Consider the following 22,120-nt stretch of genomic DNA (forward strand, 5'->3'; position numbering starts at 1 on the left):
ATATGTGTGGAATTACCGGGCTGGTAAGTATGACAAGCTTAGGAGATTGCTTGGATTGGTGCCATGGCAGGATATTGATAGTGCATGGGAAGTGGTAAAGGCATGTTTGAGAGAAGTAATGGCTGACTGCATACCTAGAATCAGGAGAGTAAATCAAGTGGGAGTTAAATGGATGAATAACACCATCAAGCTGGAGCCGCAAAAAAAGAAACAATTGTGGAGGGAATTTAAGGAGAAAAGGTGACCTGTGGGCACATGAATAGTACAAGGTACAGGCCAGAAGAGTAACTAGTGTGGTAAGAAAGGCAAAAGCAGATAATGAAAGGAAGTTAGCAACACAAGCTAAAGAGAATCCCAAACAGTTCTTTCAATATGCTGCAAGTAAAAGAAAAAATGTATACAGCAGAATGATTTTAAGGAATGCCGATGGTAGGAAGGTAACTGAATCAGTCAAAATGGTAGAATTACTAAGTGAACACTTTGTAAGAATATATCATCCAGCCGGTGATATTGCAGGAATGAGAGAACTGATGGCTTATATGGGAAGTGAGATGAATGAAATGGAGGTGAATAGCATATTACAGAACCTTAATGTGAATACATCTGTGGGATTGGATGGCATGCCAGCTTGAGTCATACATGAAGCGGCAAAGGAATTGTCAGTGCCCTTGACCAAATTGTTTAATCTAAGTCTCAGCTCTGGGTTTGTCCTGAGGGGAAAATAGTTCCATTGCATAAAGGAGGTTCCAAGACTGCTGTAGCAAATTACCGACCAATCAGCATATCAGGAGTTGTTGTCAAAGTATTGGAGAAGTTGGTCAAGAGCAAAATACTGGAAGGGATAGATGGAAATGGGATACTGTATTGGGGACAGCATGGTTTTGCAAAGAGTAGATCATGCCTCAGTAACTTACTCACATTTTTATAATACAGTGACAGCTGAACTGGGTAAGTTCAGCTGTCACTATTTACAGTGATACTGCTGGACTTTGCAAAGGCCTTTGACAGGATATCACATTGAATTCTAATCAGTAAACTGCAGCACATGGGAATGGATATAGGCAGCGGTGAGCTATAAGGGGCTTGCGCGAGCCCTTTGTTAAATTTTTCTCAAATTTGCGAGCCCCTTGTTCATCTTGTTTAATAATCTTGTAGAACTAGAAAATACCACCGTGGAATGTATACATGCTACTACAATTGCTACTTTAAATTCATATGGATTTTCTGATAACTATATAAAAGATTTTGGAGAAACTGAGTATTTCAAAAAAGGATGTATTTTATCTCCGTACCTGTGCAGCGAATACATTTTAAGAATGGCAGGGCTTGGAGGAGTCTAAAGTTGGAATTAAAATTTGTGGAAAAAATATTAATAACTTGAGGTATGCAGATGATAACGCCTTGCTAGCAGAATGCAAAGATTTGAAGGAACCTATTATGAAAGTTAAAGAAGAAAGTGCTAAATATGGTCTTAAATTAACCACAAAAAGACAAAAGTTATGGCAACATGTGAACGTAATGATTTTGAAGTAGATGGGGAGAAAATGGAAGCAGTTAACAATTTTGTTCCTATGATCCTGATTGATAAAGATGGTTATTGTACTGAAGAAGTTAGAAGATTATTAGTAATAAATAATCTTGCAATGTAATAAATTTTTAACTTGGGGATATTGTATATTAGGATAACCAAGTTATTTTATAAACTTGGTTATTTTAACTCCTAATACCAAGTATGCAAACAATTAAGTTTGCGCATGAAACAAAGTTCAAGTCTCAAGATGTTACAACACCAGGGCAACTCATTGTAAAGATGGGTAAAGCTCTGATCACTATTCTTAGTATTTTCCCATAATGTAAAACACATCTCCTCCAGAGATTTTTATTAAAAATAAAAACACCTTGTTGCAACTTCTATAGGTAAAGTTGATAAGGCTCCGTATTACTATAACCTTGGTATTTAGGGTCTAGCTACTCACTGAGGAGACCTCAAAAAAGGTTGAAACCAGTCTGGGTAGTGACCCCACCCATAATGCATTGCAGTATACATCTTCTAGTGAGATGTGCTTTACATTATGGGAAAATACTAAGCATAGTAATCAGAGCTTTACCCACCTTTACAATGAGTTGCCCTGGTGTTGTAACATCTTGAGACTTGAACTTTGTTTCAGATGCAAACTTAATTGTTTGCATACTTGGGATTAGGAGTTAAAATAACCAAGTTTATAAAATAACTTGGTTATCCTAATAAATTTAAGCAAGATCTTTAAAGATAAAGATATTAGCCTCACAACAAAAATCAGACTCATGAAAGCAATGGTATTGCTTTCATGATTTCACATCCATACAGCACCACCCTGTGGTGCTGTATGAATGTGAAAGTTGAACCCTGAGAAAGAGTGAAAGAAGGAAGATAGATGCATTTGAATTATGGGTTTGGAGATACTTACTAAGAATACCATGGCCTGCAAAGCAAAACAATAAATCAGTGATAGACAGAATAAAGCCAGATTGCTCCCTTGAAGCTATGATCATCAAGCAAAAATTGTCATACTTTGGACATATTATGCGAGCAAATGACAGTCTGGAGAAGATGATGATGCTTGCTAAAGTCGATGGAAGCAGGAGAAGAGGAAGACCAAGAATTAGATGGGTGGATGGAGTTAAAGAAGGTTCTAATAGACATGGTCAGAGACAGATCGGAATGGAGAGTGTATTATTATCATTATTATTTATTATTATTATTCAGGCCTCCAAGGAGTCAAAAGACTCTCGAGGGAGGTCCTTCCTAAGACATAAAGTCTGTCAAGACTCATCGAGGGGAGATCCCCCCCTGAGAAACACAAAGTCTATCATACCACTCTTTAAACTCACTGACCGTTCTTGCTCCCACCACTCCATCAGGCAATGCATTCCACGGCTCAACCACCCTCCACACAAAGAAACCACTCCTTACCCTCTTGCTCACAGTTTCCTTTCGTAACTTCCAGGGATGGCCTCTTGTCATCACTCCTTCCCGCTGATCAACCAAGCGAAAGAACTCCCCAGCGTCAACCCTGTAACCACCTCTCAACAGTTTAAAAGTCTCAATCATATCACCTCTCCTTCTTCTATCCACCAAACTCTGCAGTCCGCATTCTCTCAGCCGATCTTCATAACTATCCTTGTACAATCCTGAAACCATCTTTGTCATCCGTCTTTGTATCCTTTCCACAGTTAATTTATCCCTTTCAAATCCTGGGGACCAAATCTGAGAACAATAGTCCAAGTGTGGTCTGATCAGAGACTTATACAACGGAATGATAACCCTCTTATCTCTGCAGGTCAGTGTCCTTCTCATAATAGCAGCAATCCTCTGTGTTACCTTCACCACCTTTGCAATATGTCCCCTAAACTTCAGGTTTCTATCAATCATCAACCCCAGATCTCTTGTCTCCCCTACTTCCTCCAGTATAACTCCTCCCATAGAGTATGCAGCATCCCATCGATGTTTCCCAAACCTCAAGACCTTACATTTTGCTGCATTAAACTGACACCCCATTCATTTACCCATCTATCTAGCTTATTTAAATCCTCTTGCAGGGCTACCACATCTGCACTATTACTAATAATCTTTCCCAGCTTCACATCATCCGCAAACAACTGAATATTCCCCTGCAATCCACTGGCTATGTTATTGATATAAAGGTTAAACAATATAGGTCCTAGTACTGAGCCCTGTGGGACCCCCACTTGTAACCCTCTGCCTCCTGGAAACTGCTCCACCATACACAACTCTCTGATACCTATCAGACAGCCAATCCTGAATCCAGTTGACCAATCTGACATCCAGACCCATGTGCTGCAACTTAAATATCAGCTTATCATGTGGCACCCTGTCAAATGCCTTTGCCAAGTCTAAGAAAATTGCAGTATATGCCTTTCCCTCATCAAATGTTCTTGTAACTTTATTATAAAAGGCTACCATATTGCTAAAACAAAAGCGTCCTTTCACAAATCCATGTTGATTCTCACAGATAACATTACCCTCATCTGCCCAATGCTGTATACGGTCCCTCACTACTTTCTCCAAGATCTTAACAACTACCGATGACACACAGACCGGCCTATAATTAGACACTTCCAGTCTGTTACCACCCTTATGCAATGGCACTATCTTACCTTCCTTCCATTCCCTGGGCACCTTTGCCAAAGCCAGACTTTCATTGAAAAGCCACGTTAAAGGCACTGTCAATTCCCTAGCACATTCTCTCAAAACTCGTGGTGAAATACCATCCAGTCCCACAGCTTTACTGACATCCAGAGTACTCAGTATCTGAAACACACTCTCCTCCTGTACCTCCAGACCTCAAACCAGTCCTATCCCTCTAGCATTAAAACTGACTCCTCTAGGATGAAATACTCCAATAAAGTGTTCATTGAACAATTCCACTATGTCCTCTGCATCAGTCACTCTATTCCCATTTTTATCCCACAATATCATTCTTCCACAGTCATTTCTCCTCCTACTGGCCACATAGCTAAAAAATTCCCTAGGATTTTCTTTGGATCTTAGGGCCAATCTCCTCTCATATTCCAGTTTCGCTTTCCTTACCACACTAGTCACTCTTCTGGCCTGTGTCTTATATTCCTCATGCATCTCTTCACCTGTCTCCTTATATCTCTTCCATAGCCTCTTTTTCGCATGCAATTCCTGTTTAATATTGTTTGTCATCCACTTTACTCCAAATTGCGTCCTCTTCTTCACTCGTGGTATACAACTTACCATTGCTGATAACAAATATTCTTTCACAATTTCCCACGCGCTGGTGATATCCCGGCCTTCCAATTCCTCCCTCCATGAAACTTCCCGAAGTTGACGTCTAAGACTATTATAATCACCTGCCTTATAATTCTACATAAGTTCCCGTCTCTTTGATACTCCTGCATGTCTATTCATTTTCCAAGTCAACACCATATGGTCACTCTCTCCAACTGGTGGGAGAGACGTCAACTCAGTTATTATCAACTCTTCTGATGCTATAACCAAATCCAAAACTTTTGAACCTCTTGTTCCCTCTGTTACATGTTGCCTAAGACATTTGTCCCTCAAGAATTCTAGAAATTCCATTCCCCTATTGCTACATGCATCTTCCTCTCTCCAATTTATACTACTGAAGTTAAAATCTCCCATAACAATCATTCTTCTTGCACTTGCCAAACTTAGCTGTCTAAACATCTCCTGGTCCCCATCCTCTGTGCTCCTGGGTCTGTAGCAACACCGCACTAAATATCCTGTCTTGCCTACCTCTACCTCACACCATATGCTCTCAAAATCATTTGTCTCACTTCCTTCCAAATTCTCCACTCTTAGAGGACATAGGTCATCACTTATCATAAGCAGCACCTCACCACCACACTTTCCCCTCCTATCCTGATGAAAAATGCTATACCCAGCGACTTCTATCCCTGTTGTTATCATTCCTTCTGTCAACCACGTCTCAGTGATCGCAATAATTTTTGGCCAGGCTGATGCTATCTGCGCGACCAATTCCTCTCCCTTATTCTGGATACTCCTGGCATTAGTATAAAGCATATAAATGCCAATGTTTCTATACCCAGCATTATCCCTTCTAGACTCCACTGGGCTCAGTGTTACCTGACATTGTCTCCCTTCTCCCAAGTATCCATTCCCACAAGAGGCCACCCCTGCTATCATCCTCCCTGGGACACACTGACTTGTTCAGAACAGCAATCTCTCCAGATGCCTACGTCCTTCCTCATTCAAATGTAAACGGTCTCTCGCATACAATTTCTCTCTTTCCTCAAACGCACTCCAAGCATCCACATATACCAGTCCTCTCTTATCACACATTCTCGCTATTATGCCATTCAATATCACCGCTCTTCTGCTCAGCTCATCATTATCATACCTAGGCAACACGCACACTATTTTTCCTCTCTCTGTCTTCTTCCGTACAGTCTCAAGCAAAAATCTCATATCTCTCGCTGCTCAACTTACATTACCACTCAAGTCATTCGTTCCTACCATCACAATCATCTCATCCACCCTTTCACCTCTCTTAATTGCCATAGCCACCCTTTCTATTGTTCCTCCTGGCAAACACTCCTCACGCATCCTATCTTGAACACCACGGATCATTGAGTCGCCATACATTATACCTCTTACCATTCCCTCGCTCCTATTGTTTCTATTCTCTCCTCTTCTAGCACTTCCATACATCTCTCTCATTCCCTCTCTCCTACTGTTTCCATTTTCTCCACTTCTAGCACTTCCATATCCCTCTCTCATTCTGTCTCTCCTACTACTGTTTCCATCCGCTCGTCTTCTAGCATTCCCATACCTCTCTCTCATTCCATCTCTCCTACCGTTTCCATTCTCTCCTCTTCTAGCACTTCCATATCTCTCTCTTATTCCGTCTCTCCTACTGTTTCCACTCTCTCCTCTTCTAGCATCCCCATACCTCTCACTCATACTCCCTAAATTCTCTCTCTCTCCTACTCTGATTCGCCTTGCATTTATCTCTTCCATTCTCCTAATCTTATCTTTTATACTTCTACTCTCATTCACAAGACATTCCACCTCCTCTTTCAACTCATCTATCTCCCTCTGCAGGTCAGTCACTCTTAATCTAAATTCACTCTCCCAAACAAAACCATCTCCTAAACTTCCACAGTCACTCACACCTTCCACACTATCAACTATTATTTTCTCATTCTCTCCTATCATACTACTTGTCTTCCTACATTCATTCCCCATTCCTGGAGCAACAAAGTCGGATATCGATATATCTAATGTACTTATTTCCTCCAACTGCCTGCATTTTGCACACATACGCTCTCCACTCTCTTTAACAAGCCACATATATAATTCCCAAGATGCATACATGCCACAAGTACTGCATGCCACAAAGTCCCTTATGATATTGCTAATAATTGAGTTCTTAAATGGCGGAGGACTTGGCATTACGCCACTTGCGACTGCTGCTGAATCCACCATCATTCCTTACTGCCGAGTAGCGTAATCTTTAATAATTATTCAATTAATAAATAAGAGGAAAAAAAAGTACAAACATCAGAACATTTAAGTACTAAATATAATTAAATAAAATGAAATATAACTAAATACAGTAACTTAGCTTCGTTTTGTCTTCCACCGTTACACGTTCGATTCCGACAGTACCAAAATATATTATATCGCGACAGCAACTAACTTCCAAAAAACAACCACTGAAGTACACTCGTATTCAGAGAAACAATTTAGCACTCAAAAAAACGTAGAAAAACGGGTATGTTCGTGGAGTCGCCAGGAGTTGGAAACGACTCGATGGATCATAACAACAACAAAATATAAAAAATCATTTCATTGCATTTTGTTCTGATGGAACTAGTGTAATTAATGTTAGGAAATAAATCAGGTGTTGAAATCAAACTTCTACAAAAATTTCCCAACGTTGTGATTTGGCATTGCGCTCATCGTTTACACTTAGCATTAGATGATTCGATAAAAAAACATTAAAGAAATAAATCATTTTGAAATATTTATGGATAAATTATATGCTTTTTATCATCAATCACCAAAAAATCAACGAGAATTAAATACAATTGCAAAAGACCTTGGTATCGAAATTTTAAAAATCGGCCATGTGTTTGGACCACGATGGGCAGCTTGCAGTTTACGAACGGCTCTTGCTTTGTGGAGAAATTACCCAGCTTTATGCAAGCATTTTGCATCGAACGATAAATCTAAGGGCTTTTTAAATCGACTTCTCAATTTGGAATTTTTAAAAGATCTAGCATTAATGATTGATATCCTACAGGAATTATCATATCTGTCAGAAGCTCTACAAAGTCGCAATATAAGTATTATAAAGACTAAGTTAGGCTTTTTTTTTTTTTTTTTTGCTTGACGATGCAAGCTCTTTATTAAAATTTCCATAGCTCACCACTGGATATAGGGTTGGTGAGATGGATAGGAAGGTGGTTGATGGAGAGATATCAGAGAGTAGTTTATTCAGGAGTAGAGTCCAGAAGAAGGCCTGTGACTAGTGGTGTGCTGCAGGGTTCTGTTCTTGGGTCAGTGCTATAGAGCAATAGCTAATAAAGATGGTAGTTTATTCAGGAATAGAGTCCAAAAGAAGGCCTGTGACTAGTGGTGTGCTGCAGGGTTCTGTTCTTGGGTCAGTGCTATAGAGCAATAGTTAATAAAGATGATGTCAAAATTTTGCAGGATGATTTGGATAGATTGGCAGACTAGGCTAAGGAGAATGGATGTCAGTTTAATGTGGTAAAGTGTAATGTTATGCATTTTGGGGTGAAAAGATTATCACCAGTATACCACATTGGTGGAACCGTACTTCAGGAAATTGACAAAGCCAGAGACTCAGGAGTGTTAGTGGATAGGGAGTTAAAGTTAAGGGGAGGGCACATAGCAGAAGTGGGTAAAGCAGCTCATCAGATCACTTGGTTACCGACGAATACTTTGACAAGCAGAGACAAGCAGCTTATTGTTCCTCTTTATCAAGCCTTGAGACCCCATCTTGACTACTGCATGCAGATCTGCCAGGATTTCTTGGTAATGGAGAGGTGGTAGAGAGGATTCAGAGGCGAGTGAACAAGATGGTAGCAGGCCTATGCAGTGAACCTTACGAGAACAGGTTGAAGTTTTGTGGGTTACAGAAACTGGCTGATAGGTGGAAAAGGGGTGTATGATTGAGACATTCAAATTACTGAGGGGTTTTTACAAGATTAATTCAGAGGAAATTTTTCAGAACAGGTGTGGTGATGAGAGAACTAGGGGCCATCCATGGAAACTACCATATATTTTTGCGTATAATGCGATCCACGTATAATGCGAACTAGAAATTTTGTTTGAAAACTAGCCCTAAAATGCCATGTCATGTCCACGTATAATGCAATCTGTTAATCTTGTTCCCTAACATTATAAATAAAAGAATACGAATTAATGAAAGAAATATTTATTTTAAAATCCTGCTTCAAAAGATGAATGTTTACGTTTCTGTTAGCTCATTTTCAGGCTAGGTTTGTTTAACGAATAATATTTAAAATGAACTGTGGTTAAACTGATATAACTGTGCTAATATCTTAGCACAGTTATATTAGCACTACTTACATTACTGGCTTTATGCGCAGATACGATGTGCGCTCGTCGCCGAATGCGAGTGGGTCAAGTAGATTTGGTTGCATAGGCATTAGGTAGTATAATAAGATGTTATATTTTTTAAGATCTGCATATAATGCAAACCCCTAATTTTACACCATAAATTTTTCACATTATACGCAATAGCAATAATATATGGTAAGCAAGAGTGTAGTTAGTAAGGATGTTAGAACTAGATTTTTTAATTGGCAAGTGGTGAATGAGTGGAATAGGTTGCCAAAGTCTGTTGTGGGGTGCCATGACTGTGAATGAGTTCAAAGCAAAGTGTGATAGCAACTGTGCAAATGCTGAATAATTCTTGACATGATGTTTAGGGAAACTCCAAGGACATGATGTCCTTGGAGTTTCCCATAATAATAATAATAATACATATCCAAAAGGGGAGGGATGCTTTGCATTATGGAATACTAAGGCAACTGATGTGAAGTCATTAGCCTCTATATACAAGTAGCTTAGTCATGAAGATATTTGACACACAAACTTTGTTTGTTTATGCTTGGATAAAGAATAAAACAAGAATATAATTTCTTAGTAAGTTTAATTTTTATTATTATCTGAGACCACCAGGGAGTCAAGGACTCATTGAGGGAGGCTATAAATCACCCAAACCAGCTATCATACCTTCCCCTAAATTCATTCACACTAGATGAACTCACTACCCTAAAGGCAAACTATTCTACTCACTCACTCACTGCTCTGTGAGAGAAAAACCTAGTTCTTACCCCTTTGACTGTGAACAAAAAACTTAACTTCCATGGATGACACCTGTGTTCTCTCCCCACCTTCCATGTAATGAAAAGTTTCATCGATATCCTATAAGACCCATTCAAAAGTTTATAGATCACTATCATATCACCCCTCTTTCCCCTGTTGATCAGTCTGTAATACACATACTCGCAATCTGTACTCATAATTTAAATACTCCAAATAATATAGATAATTTAAATACTCATAATCTAAATCCCATAATCCAGATATAATCTTTGTAACTCTTCTTTGCGCCAGGGGCGAATGCTGGTCTTGAAATTCACGCTTGCTCTTGTTATTATTATTATTATTTGACACCCCCAAGGCTATCATTCAGGGAGTGAGAGGCGTGATTGAAATCTGATTAGCGGAATAATGAATTACTGACCATTTAAAACTATATATTTAGAAATTTATGTACATTTAATCATACAAATACATTTATTTTACAAATGATATTCTATCTTTTTCAATTTAGCTACTTGAATACAGATTCTACCCTATGGTTTTTCTTTATGAACTGGTCAATAACATCGTCATAAAAAGTTGGTTGTAACTTAATTTTCCCAAGCAACATGCACACTTGTAAAGGCTGGCTGAAGCTCACTGGCTAGAGCTACTTTGACTGCATATGGCCTGTGTTTAAGATGACGTGAAGGGAGCGGAAATAGCTATGTGCGCAAATGAAATCACAGTGCTGCAGCAAGGACCCGGAAGCTCCCACAACCGAGCAAGCCGAGGTAGCTTTGACTAGCCGAGCAAGCATCGGTCTTCGATGCACAATGCAAAGCTCAATTATTGCCACGCAAGCTTAAGACGTCTTCTGTCTAAAAAAATAAAAGCCTAAACAGAATGCTTATAAATGCATGCATTTATTAACAAATAAACATTACCTCTTTCTCAAGTAATGAGCTTGCGCAGCAAGCATAGCAAGCATGGAGAATTTGCCCCCTGCTTTGCACCTTTTCACAGCTTCTTTATCCCCTTGGAATCTGGGAGACCAAATCAGCACACAATAATCCAGGTGTGGTCTTATCAAAGCCTAATAAAGAGGCAAAATGACTTCCTTATCTTTAGGTTATATTATCAGGGTTATGCTACAAGAAAGTTTATATTCCAATCCCATATTCTTCAGTTTATGCAACAGCCTTTCGTGTGGTATCCTATCAAATGCCTTAGAAAAATCCAACATAATCATAGTATCCATTCCCTTTATCCAACTCGGCCATGATGACATTGCTATAAAATATAAAATATGAGCAAATTGCTAAAACATGACTTTCCTTTAGTAAGCTCGTGCTGCTCCTTGCAGGGTATAGCTTGTTTGTCTACCCATTTCTGTATGCGAGTTCTTACCAACTTCTCTAAAATCTTCCCTACCACCCAGAGATACTGATAGGTTAGTAGTTAGACATATCTGTTTTTGCATTACTCTTGTGCAATGCATTCCTTCCATTCCTGTGGTATAATTCGTGAGCTGAGACTCAAGTTATACAAACATGCAAAAGGCCCAGCCAATTCAGCTGAACATTCCTTTAGCAAACGGGCTGATATTCCATCTGTTCCTATAGACAAATTCTTATCCAGGTTATGCAACAGTTCTTCAACCTCATTATCATGAACCTCTAACTCTTCATCCAATGTAGCATTAGCACTGTGCACCATGTTACTTATACCTGGTTGATATATCTTAGCAAACTGAGCACCCATTAACTGAACAATGTCATTAGCTTCCAACACTAGAGTACCATCTGTATTCAATGAAGGTATTCTTATACATTCATTCTTTCTTTTGATTACATCATAACAATAAAAGTCTTTTGGCTTGCATGCCCAATTTTTTTTTTATACTCCAATTTAGCTTTCTGCACAATACTTGTTACTTTTCTGGCCTAAACTTTATATATTTCATAACTCCTCTCACTCTCACACTATTCTTTCCACATCATCTTCTTGTGTATCTCTTGCTTAATAAGGTTGCACATCCATTTTGCTCCCAACCTATTTATTCTTCGAATATCAGGGATACATTCAGATACCACTTCATAAGCACTTTTTCAAAGATTCTCATGCATTGCTGACATTTTTTCCCATTCAGTAACCAATACTATGGCACCAAAGATAGTACTCTCCTAAGTTGATCATAATTTCCAGCTTTGTATTGTAGTTAACCATGTAACCTGTTCTAATTGGAGCATCAACACAATTAGATACTGCCCAAAAAAGACAGCATAATCACTGTCACCAATTGATGTAATGTAAGTTATGGAAGAGTGTGGCTAGAAGAGATGTGCAGACTAGATTTTTTGTGTGGAAAGTGCTTTTTTGCCCTTTTTCTTTTCTACTCCTGTCTTTCAGCTTATTATTTTTGGCAACAAGTGGCCTGTACCTCACAATTCTGTTTTCACACTAGATTAAGTTTTATTTCTTCAATTTAATCTCATTAGAACAAAGCATAGAATCTAAATATTCTAATTAATAAAAATCCAATTTCTTCTATAGAAAGTTTGGAAAAAAAGAGCAGCTAACCAAGACTTGCAATGCATCTACAGAAGTATTACAAGAAGTATATGTTCATCTCTATCATAAGCTTCTATTATACAGGAAAGAAGCCTTTTAGATGATGATCAGTTTCAGCATCTCTGGGTATTGATTGCCTATTCTCTTGTGCTATACAGAGAACACAAATAAAATTGCAAATTTTCTTCTATTTTGTGTTATTAGTGCTTTACTCCATGTATGTAATCTCAGGATCCTAAGTTTTCTGTGTTTGGATAAATTTGAGAAACTCTTGCAATGAGGCTCAAGTTTAAAAGCCAAAGAGCTAATGACTGAAAGGTTTACCATTACACACTAAGAACAATGAGGCTTATGATGTGCTTCCTTGAACAAATGAAAGCCTCAATAAAGATTGAAAGCAATCTAGGTAGTGACTTTTTCCATAATGCATAGCAATATGCACATCTGAAAGGAAGTGTGCTATGCATTATGAGATATTATGAGATATACAGCTGAAGTCGATAGCCTTTATATAGATAGCTTCAACATGAAGAAACTTCATGTGAAAAACGTATACATGGGTAAGTATTAAAACAAGAAGATAATTTCTTGTCCAGTATAATTTATTGAGTTACTTAATTTTTATGAGAAATGTCCAAATTAAAAATTATTATAAAAAAAAATTGCATACCTCAAGTTTTGGAGTCATATGGGTGGATGGATGGATCAAATCAGATGATTCTATTTCTTTTGGTTCAGCTCCAATAGTTGCCATGGTAACAAGGGGTAAGGCCACACTACTTCCCATACTTTCAAGAGGGATAACTGGTGTTGAGGTTGGAGCAACCATAGCAATTGGTGAAATTGGTGGTGCTAACATTGATAAAGAATTTTTGGTAACAAGTGGTTGTGCTGATGCTACTGGAGAAGAATTGATGGGGCTTGCTGTTGTAAATGGAGGGTGTGGCTGAGGTATAGTCCCAGGCTTGGGAAGTTTAAAACTGGTATATATAGCTTGTGGAAGATGAGAGGGAGCAGATGGTAGAGAAAACTGGAAACAAAAAAATTATTATTTAAGCCCAAACTGGGCTGTAATAATTAGTATCCACTAAATAAACTCACTTATAAGTTTATATTTTTTCATAAATCACTGATCATTTAGTACTTAATCAGAAAAAATTCAATAAACACAAAAAAAAAACTGTTGCATATCAATATATATGAATTTGAAAATATCATTATTATTATTATTACTCTTATTTTATAATCAGCTGGTAGTTAGTTTCATATTCCACTCACAATGCTTGTCAATGTACTATGAAAAAAAAAGTGGGGGGGGGGATAGTCCAATCCATCCACACACACGCACGCACACATGCACACACACACACTAGACGAGATTATGCAACAGAATCAGTTTATTCTATGTAAGACCCAAAGGGAAGTTATTATTATTATTATTATCTGAGATCTTCAGGGAGTAAAGGACTCATTGAAGGGGAGGGGGGGGAGCTATCAATCACCCAAACCAGCTGTCATACCTTCCCTTAAATTCATTCATACTAGATGCACTCACTACCCCCTAAAGGCAAACTATTCCACTCACTCACTGCTCTGTGAGAGAAAAACCTGGCTCTTACCCCTTTCATGACTGTGAACAAAAAACTTAATTTCCATGGATGTCCCCATGTTCTCTCCCCACCTTCCATATAACAAAAAATTGCATCAGACAATATCCTATAACACCTATTCAGAAGTTTATAGACCTCTATCATATCACCCCCCCCCAGCCCAATTTTTCCTGTTAGCCAGAGTTTGTGATTCACATACATACAGTCTGTCCTCATAATCTAAATCCCATAATCCAGATATAATCTTTGTAAACCTGCAGGCCTTGTTGGCCAAGTGATTAGCTTATCTACTCTCCAGCCAAAAGGCTGCGAGTTCGAATCCCACCATGGATATGGATGTTTTTGATTGTCTGTGAAAATTTTAATGGTAGTGGTTGGCAGTAGATGGCATTAGTGTAGATGATGCAGTTTGTGGAGGATGATGGGTGGATCAGGTTGAGTGGTAGAGACAGAGAGTTGTAGAGTAGGTGCCCTCCCTCGATGAGTCTTGGACTCCCTGGAGGTGTCAAATAATAATAATAAATCTTTTTGTACCCTTCCCACAGCTTCTTTATTCCCTTGGAACCTGGAGAACAAATCTGCACACAATAATCCAGGTATGGTCTTATCAAAGCCTTATAAAGAGGTTATGTATATACCTTATATACATTATAAAGCCTTCCATGCAATCCATATATAAATATGGATTGCACTTAGAAGCTATGCAGTAGAATCAGATATTTTATGTAAGACCCAAAGGAAGGTTATGTATATATACATATATCAAATTATGGTCAATAACAAAATTATACACATAAATTTCTGTTTTATTAATATATATCATTTGCATTGCTATTACAGATAAAAAGAAATATACTGGATTTGAATTTTGTTGAGAGAAGGTGTGAATAAAAAGAGAAAGAAAGGATGCTAATTATAATGTGTATTAAAAAAGCAACCAAGTATTTTGGACTTGCACAGTTAGTGAATGAGCATAGTAGTGCATAACTGGTCAATTTATGGTAAAGTTAGCAGAGGCTTCCAAAATGTTCACTACTGCTTCTAAATTTAACTCTAGTACTTTGTAGTATTTCTGAATGGTTCGTGTAGCTCCTTTTGACTTAAGAAAATATGATAAACAAAGCTTTTATCAATATGGAGCTCTGCACAGTAATGTTTTTGGCTACAGTTGCTTTATATGAAAAGTACCAGAAAAAAGATGTTATATTGTAGAGAACAGGTAATATCACAAAGGTAGGCCAATGAGAACAATGGTGTAATAATAAGCATATCAAAAGTTCCTGGCAAATAAGTCAGCTTGTGCTCTTAGAGAATATAGAGACAAATGCAAGAATGCTAAACACTGTGTAAAAATGGCTAAACAAAAGTCATGGGAGGACTTTGGCAAGAACATAGAAAATAAATATCAAGAAGGTGGTAAGATATTCTGGAGGTTGTTGAAGAAGCTTAGAAATGGAGGAAAGAGTGCTGTAAAAGGAGTTAGAGCTGATAAAGGTTACATGAAAACAGGAGAAAAAGATATCCTTGAAGTATGGAGTAATTACTTCGAAAAATTGCTAAATGAAACAAGCAGTGATAGCATGGCGGTAAAAAACACTCAACAGGCATACAGTCAGGAATACATATCCATACTTGAAGTAGAAAAAGCCATCAAAGGCTTGAAATGTGGAAAGGCAGCAGGAGTAGATGTATTCGACCAGAAATGCTGAAATATGGTGGTATAAAAGTCTTACAGTGGCTGCACTGCATAGTTCAGAAAGCCTGGACAGAAGGACGAATTCACGATGATTGGAGTAGAGCCCTAATAGTACCCATATATAAAAAGGGAAATAAAACTGAATGTGAGAATTACAGAGGTATTTCCCTACTGAGTGTTCCTGGCAAGATCTATGCAAGCATACTTGAGAAACGGTTGAGAAGAATTGTGGAAGAAAAGCTTGGTGAAGAGCAAGCTGGATTCAGGCCAAATAGAGGCTGTCAGGATCAGATCTTCACTTTATGACAAATAGTCGAGAAAGCATGGGAATATAACAAAGATCTGTATTTAAGTTTTGTCGATTTGGAAAAGGCATATGACAAGATGCCAAGAGAGAAGCTATTCAATACGCTACAGTTATATGGTGTCAATGGGGCATTATATCAAGCAATACTTAGTCTTCATTTAAGTTGTAAGTCAGCAGTTAAAATTGAAGAAAGTACAGGAAGATGGTAAATGCAAGGATGTACATTATCCCCCTCTCTTATTCATTATCTATATGGATCATATTATGAAGGAAAGTGGTATTAAAAATGATATCGGAATTGGAGATGTTAATGTCAGCTCTTTGCTTTATGCGGACGATGTTATACTTCTAAATAAATCTGCTACAAGTTTGCAAGAGTCCCTGACTAAATTGCATAGCTGTTGTAATAGATATGGTATGAAGGTCAGCATTAAAAAGACAAAGACAATGAAAATTGGTAGAATTGTTGAAAATGTCAATTGTGTTGTGAATGGGGAACCTGTGGAACAAGTAAAACATTTCAGCTACTTAGGCACGATTTTTAGTGAAGATTATTACTATTATTACTATTATTACGGGCAACTCCAGGGAGTCATTAGACTCATCGAAGAGGCCCCAAAGATGGTAAATTAAATATGGAAATAGACAACAGAATCAACAAAGCTGGTATGGTAGGAAGTCAACTGAATACATTTATATGGAATAAGACAGAAATTAGTCAGAACACTAAATTAGCTGTATACAAGACAGTGTTCAAACCAGTTTTAACTTATGGATCTGAGAGCTGGGTCAGAAGAAAAACACTTGACCAAAGACTAGAGACTGCAGATATGAGAGTCCTGAGAAAGATTAGAGACAGGAACAGATGGCATCAATGGCAATATCATATTAAAACGAGGATATTAGGAAAGAACTTGAGCTAATCTCTGGTGGTATGGTCACTTAAACAGAATGGGCGAGGAAAGAATAGCAAAACAAGTGTTCTCTGTCAGGTTGGCAGGAAAACGTTCCAGAGGAAGACCAAGATATAGGTGGATTGATACTGATAATGATAATATTGGAGTCTTGACATGTAACAGACTGATTTGGAGGAAAATTGTAGATAGTAATGATGTAAATTTTTCATGTAGTACTATCATATCCTGTACACTCCTTGAGGGTACATGTCAGGAATTTGATGATGATGATGATGACAGACAACTAATTATTTTAGTTACTAACCTCTGGATCCTCTCTACAACCTCATCTCCAAGAAATCCAGATAACCAGATCTTAGCACAGTAATCCAGATGTAGATTACTGTGTCAATAATGTGAGGAGTATGTAGATTTTGATTCTTCTTCTTGCTACTAAATGAAATGTTTAGCCATTAAGCCTAACCACATCTCTCAGTAAAAGCCACCTATCAAATGCCCTGGAAATGTCAAGTACAGAAGCACAGGTTTCTCAAACCTCCAAACCTTTTCATGGCATGTGTCCAGTGATGGGTAATGCAAACCAGGAGATCTAAATTCATTTAAACATCTTTACATGATTTGTTTGTGGAAACATTTTATTATTAAATCAGAATAAGAAAGGATGTATATAAGTATTGTTATGTTGATAAAATTGTAAGCTATCTTTATAAATTAAAGATGCCAAGAAATTATATTTTTGTTCTTATTATATTCTTGATTTAATCCTTTATCCAAGTGTAAGCAAAGAAAGTGTGCTTACACTTGAATTTATAAGTGCTGAATATCAGTAGCATCCCTGATTGTCCTGCCTATCTTTGCATCATCGGCAAACAATTGCACATCTTCTGTTAGATCCTGCCTGATCTCATTAATATATAGATTGAACAATAATGGTCCAAGGACTGAACCCTGAGGTACACCACTGGTCACCTTAAATCTAGCATATTCACACCCACTGTATACCACGTTTTGATAGATATCTGTCTGTGAATCATCCCCTGATTCAAGTCAAAAGTTTATATTCCAATCCCATGTTCTACGGTTTATGCAGCAGCCTTTTGTGTGGTATGCTATCAAATGCCTTAGAAAAATCGAACATTATCATAGTGTATCCATTCCTTTTATCCAACAGGGCATTGATGACATTGTTATTAAAATGAGCAAATTGCTAAAACATGACCTTCCTTTAGTAAACCCATGCTGCTCCTTGCAGAATATAGCTTGTTTGTCTACCCATTTCTGTATGCATGTTCTTACCAACTTCTCTAAAATTTTCACTACCACCCAGAGATACTGATAGGCTAGTAATTAGACATGTCTGTTTTTGCATTACCCTGGTGCAATGGAATCATCATGCATTCATTCCTTCCATTCCTGTGGTATAATTCCAGAGCTGAGACTCAAGCGATACAAATGTGTGAAAGGCCTAGTCAATTCAGCTGAACATTCCTTTAGCAAAGGGCTGATATTCCACCATGCTGATAACCAGACCTTCGCACAATAATCCAGATGTAGATTATTATTATTATTATTATTACCCAAGATCCCCATGGAGTCAAAGACTCATCTAGAAGGTCCGTTTATCAAACACACAGCTCATCATACTGTGATTTAAACACACTCAAATTCTCTGCAGACACCACTCTCAGGCAAGGCATTCCAATCATTCACAACTCTGCATGAAAAAAACTTGCTTCTCACTTCCCTACTCACACCCTGCTTACAGAGCTTCCAGGGATGACCTCTGGTTCTCCCCTGATCTCCCACTATTTTCTGTAGAACCTCTCCAGCATTGATCCTATAACAACCAATTAATAAATTGTAGGTGGCTATCATATCTCCCCTCCTCCTGACTCTGCAAGTTTCATCTTCTCTATCTTTCCTCATACTCGACATTCCAAAGGTTAGAAACTACCTTAGTCAGTCGCCTCTGGACCCTCTCCAACATCTCTTCATCCTTCTGAAACTAGGTGACCAAATCTGGGCACAATAGTCCATGTGTGGCTTAATCAAAGCCTAATACAATGGAACAAGAATCTCCCTACTTCTGCAAGTCAGTGTCCTGCACATCATTCCCAGAAACCTTTGTGTTGTCTTCACAATTTTGGCTATGTATACATTGAATTTCAGATCCTTATCCACTATCACCCCAAGATCTCTTATTTCGTCTACCTCTGACAATATATCCTCACCAAGCATAAATTCTGCATCCCATCTTTGTTTTCCAAATTTTAAAACCTTACATTTTGCAACATTGAATGCACATCCCCATTCCTGTGCCCAATCACTCAATTTATTCAAGTCTTCTTGTAAGGCCACAACATCTTCTCTACTCTTCATGGTTCGTCCCAACTTTGCATCGTCTGCAAACAACTGAATATCTCCATCCAAATCTTCACCAATATCATTAATATACAAGTTAAATAGCAATGGCCCTAAAACAGACCCCTGAGGCACACCACTGGTAACTTTCCTTTTCCTGGATATCGCTCCCCCATACACAACTTGTTGATACCTATCAGATAGCCAGTCTCCAATCCAATGCACCAATCTAATATCCACTCCAGTTTGACTATCAACTTATCATGCGGTAATCTATCAAAAGCCTTTGCAAAATCTAAGTATATTACTGTGTATCCTTATCCTCTGTTCATGGAAGCAGTCACCTTATTGTAATAAGTAAGTAGATTACTAAAACATGACCTCTCTTTAGCAAATCCATGCTGTCCATCAAAGATAATACCATTGTTGTCAACCCAATTCTGAATCCTAGTTCTCACAAGCTTCTCCAACAACTTAACTACAACACCTGACACACAGATAGGGCTATAGTTTGATGCTTGAGTTTTATCACCTTCTTTATGAAGTGGCACAATCTTGCCCTCCTTCCACTCCCTAGAAACTTGACCCAGTGAAAGACCCGTATTAAAAAAATATGTCAAGGCCGGCGTTAACTCTCTGGCACATTATTATTATTACTAGACACCTCCAGGGAGTCCAAAGACGCATCGAGGAAGGACACCTACTCTACAACTCTCCATCTCCATCACTCAACCTCATCATCTACACTAACACCATCTGCTGTCCACCACCATCACTATTATTTTCATGGACAATCACAAACATCCATGCCAACAGCAGGATTCGAACCCGCAGCCTTTTGGCTGGAGAGCAGATATGCTAATGGCCAACCAGGCCGGCAATTTTCCTTCAGAATATGCGGTAATATATTATCGAGTCCCACAGCCTTATTTACATCTAGTTTGCTTAACTCCCCATACACCTTTTCTCACCTACAGTCAGTCTCTCTTCCCCATCATCAACTGCTCTCGATCTCTCCATGAAGTCACATTCACAAGATTGAAAGACCTTTATGAACTGCTCATTAAGTATGTGTAGCACACCTTCTGCAACGACTGTTTTCATGCTATTTTCTTCAATCAATGTCATCCTTCCATAATCATTCTTTCTTTTGCTGGCTACATATCGAAAGAACTCCTTAGGATTCTTTTTGGCTTCATTAGCTAACTGCTGTTCATACTTCTCTTTAGCTACTCTCACCGACCAAGTCACCCGCCCTGTCTGGTCTTTGTAGTCCTCATGGAATTGGTTATTTCCACTTCTCTTATGCTGCCTCCATAATGCCCTTTTTCTCTGTATCGCATGCTTAATCTCTTTATTCATCCATTTCACACCTACCTTATTTAACCTTCTCACCCTTGGAATACATTTAGACATTGTATCTACTATATAGTTTTTGAAAATCTCCCAAGCCCCAAGCTGCATTGATCTCTTTTCCAGCTAACTCCACACCTGCAAGCTGTCTCCTGAGCTCTTCATAATCACCCCCTTTGCAGTTCCACATATACCCTTTTCTAACAGAGATCCTCACACTGCTGGCAACCACCCAGGTTATCACCTCATAGTCACTAATTATAATTATTTAATTATAATTAATCTTCATTTATAATTATATCCTCTGATGAGGTGACCAAATCCAAGACCCTCAATCCTCATGTGCCCTCTGTTACATACTGTCTGAGGTAGTTATCCCTCAAAAACTCAAGAAACTCATTTTCTTTACTTCCAATTGCTATCTCATCATTCCAGTCTATATTGCCATAATTAAAATCACCCATAATGATCATTCTTTTCTTATTTGCTTGGCTAATTTGATTATACATTTCATAGTCACTACCATCCACATTTCCGTCTATAACAACATACAACCAAGTATTTCATTACATTTAACTCTATCTCACACCATACTGCCTCAAAACAGCTGGCACTATTTCCCTCTTGCATCTCTACTTTTTATGGACATAACTCTTTCTCTATCATCAATAGCACTCCCTGTCCCTTTTTATCCCTTCTATCTTCACGAAATACATCATATCATTCCATCTGTATTCCTGTCAGGATATCGTCCTCATCTAACCATGTCGCACTTATTCCAACAATTTTTGGGTGAACAGACTTGTTTCTTACACTTCTAGCATTTGAATATAAACACAACAGCTCATTCCTGGATCTACAGCTAGTTCTACTGATAACACTCATTCAGTGTGATCTCTCCATGCTCGACTGGGGCCATTTCCCTTTCTGCTTATTCATTTTAGAACCCTCTTCAAACTTCAATTCCAACTGTTTCCTTTTGATCCCAGGTCATCCCATTCCTTTCTTGTCTACACATGCTGTCACATCCTCTTGGAGCTTCCACCTTTCTCATGCTGTATACCCCCTGTCCACCCTGAGCCTCCCCCGTTTCCCTGTTCATCTTGCACATCCATTCTCTCATTTTCCATACTCATGCCACTTACTTCCTCATTCATAACCACCTCTTCAATCTCTCTCCTGTCGTACTCTCCTGCTCTTCCACATCACTTCCCACTTGATCTGATTCATTCTCTATCCTCACTTTTCTACCTTCCAGCAACAGTCTCTCCAAATGACTCATACCATAACCACTCAAATGCAGTCCATCGCTCCCATACAGTTCACTTCATCCTTCAACCTTCTCATTCCACACATTAACAAATTGTACTCCCCTCTTCTCACACATTTCAGACAACATACCATTCATAATCCTTGCTCTCCGCCTCATCT

The 22,120-nt window shown here is 38.4% G+C and overlaps 1 protein-coding gene across 1 annotated transcript in view; it reads right to left on the reverse strand.

Annotated features, from left to right (window-relative positions):
* The window catches only part of LOC150107643 (zinc finger protein castor homolog 1-like), a 252,159-nt gene that overhangs the window by 17,432 nt on the left and 212,607 nt on the right, over positions 1-22,120 (reverse strand). The window contains exon 15 of the mRNA XM_090392151.1: positions 13,116-13,475. Coding sequence (XP_090248277.1) covers positions 13,116-13,475 — 360 coding nt within the window. The remainder of the gene's footprint in view (positions 1-13,115; positions 13,476-22,120) is intronic.

The sequence above is a fragment of the Typopeltis vanoorti genome, chromosome 4 (assembly GCF_054136105.1).
Source record: "Typopeltis vanoorti isolate ZY-2024b chromosome 4, IOZ_Tvanoo_1.0, whole genome shotgun sequence".
NCBI lineage: Eukaryota > Metazoa > Arthropoda > Arachnida > Uropygi > Thelyphonidae > Typopeltis > Typopeltis vanoorti.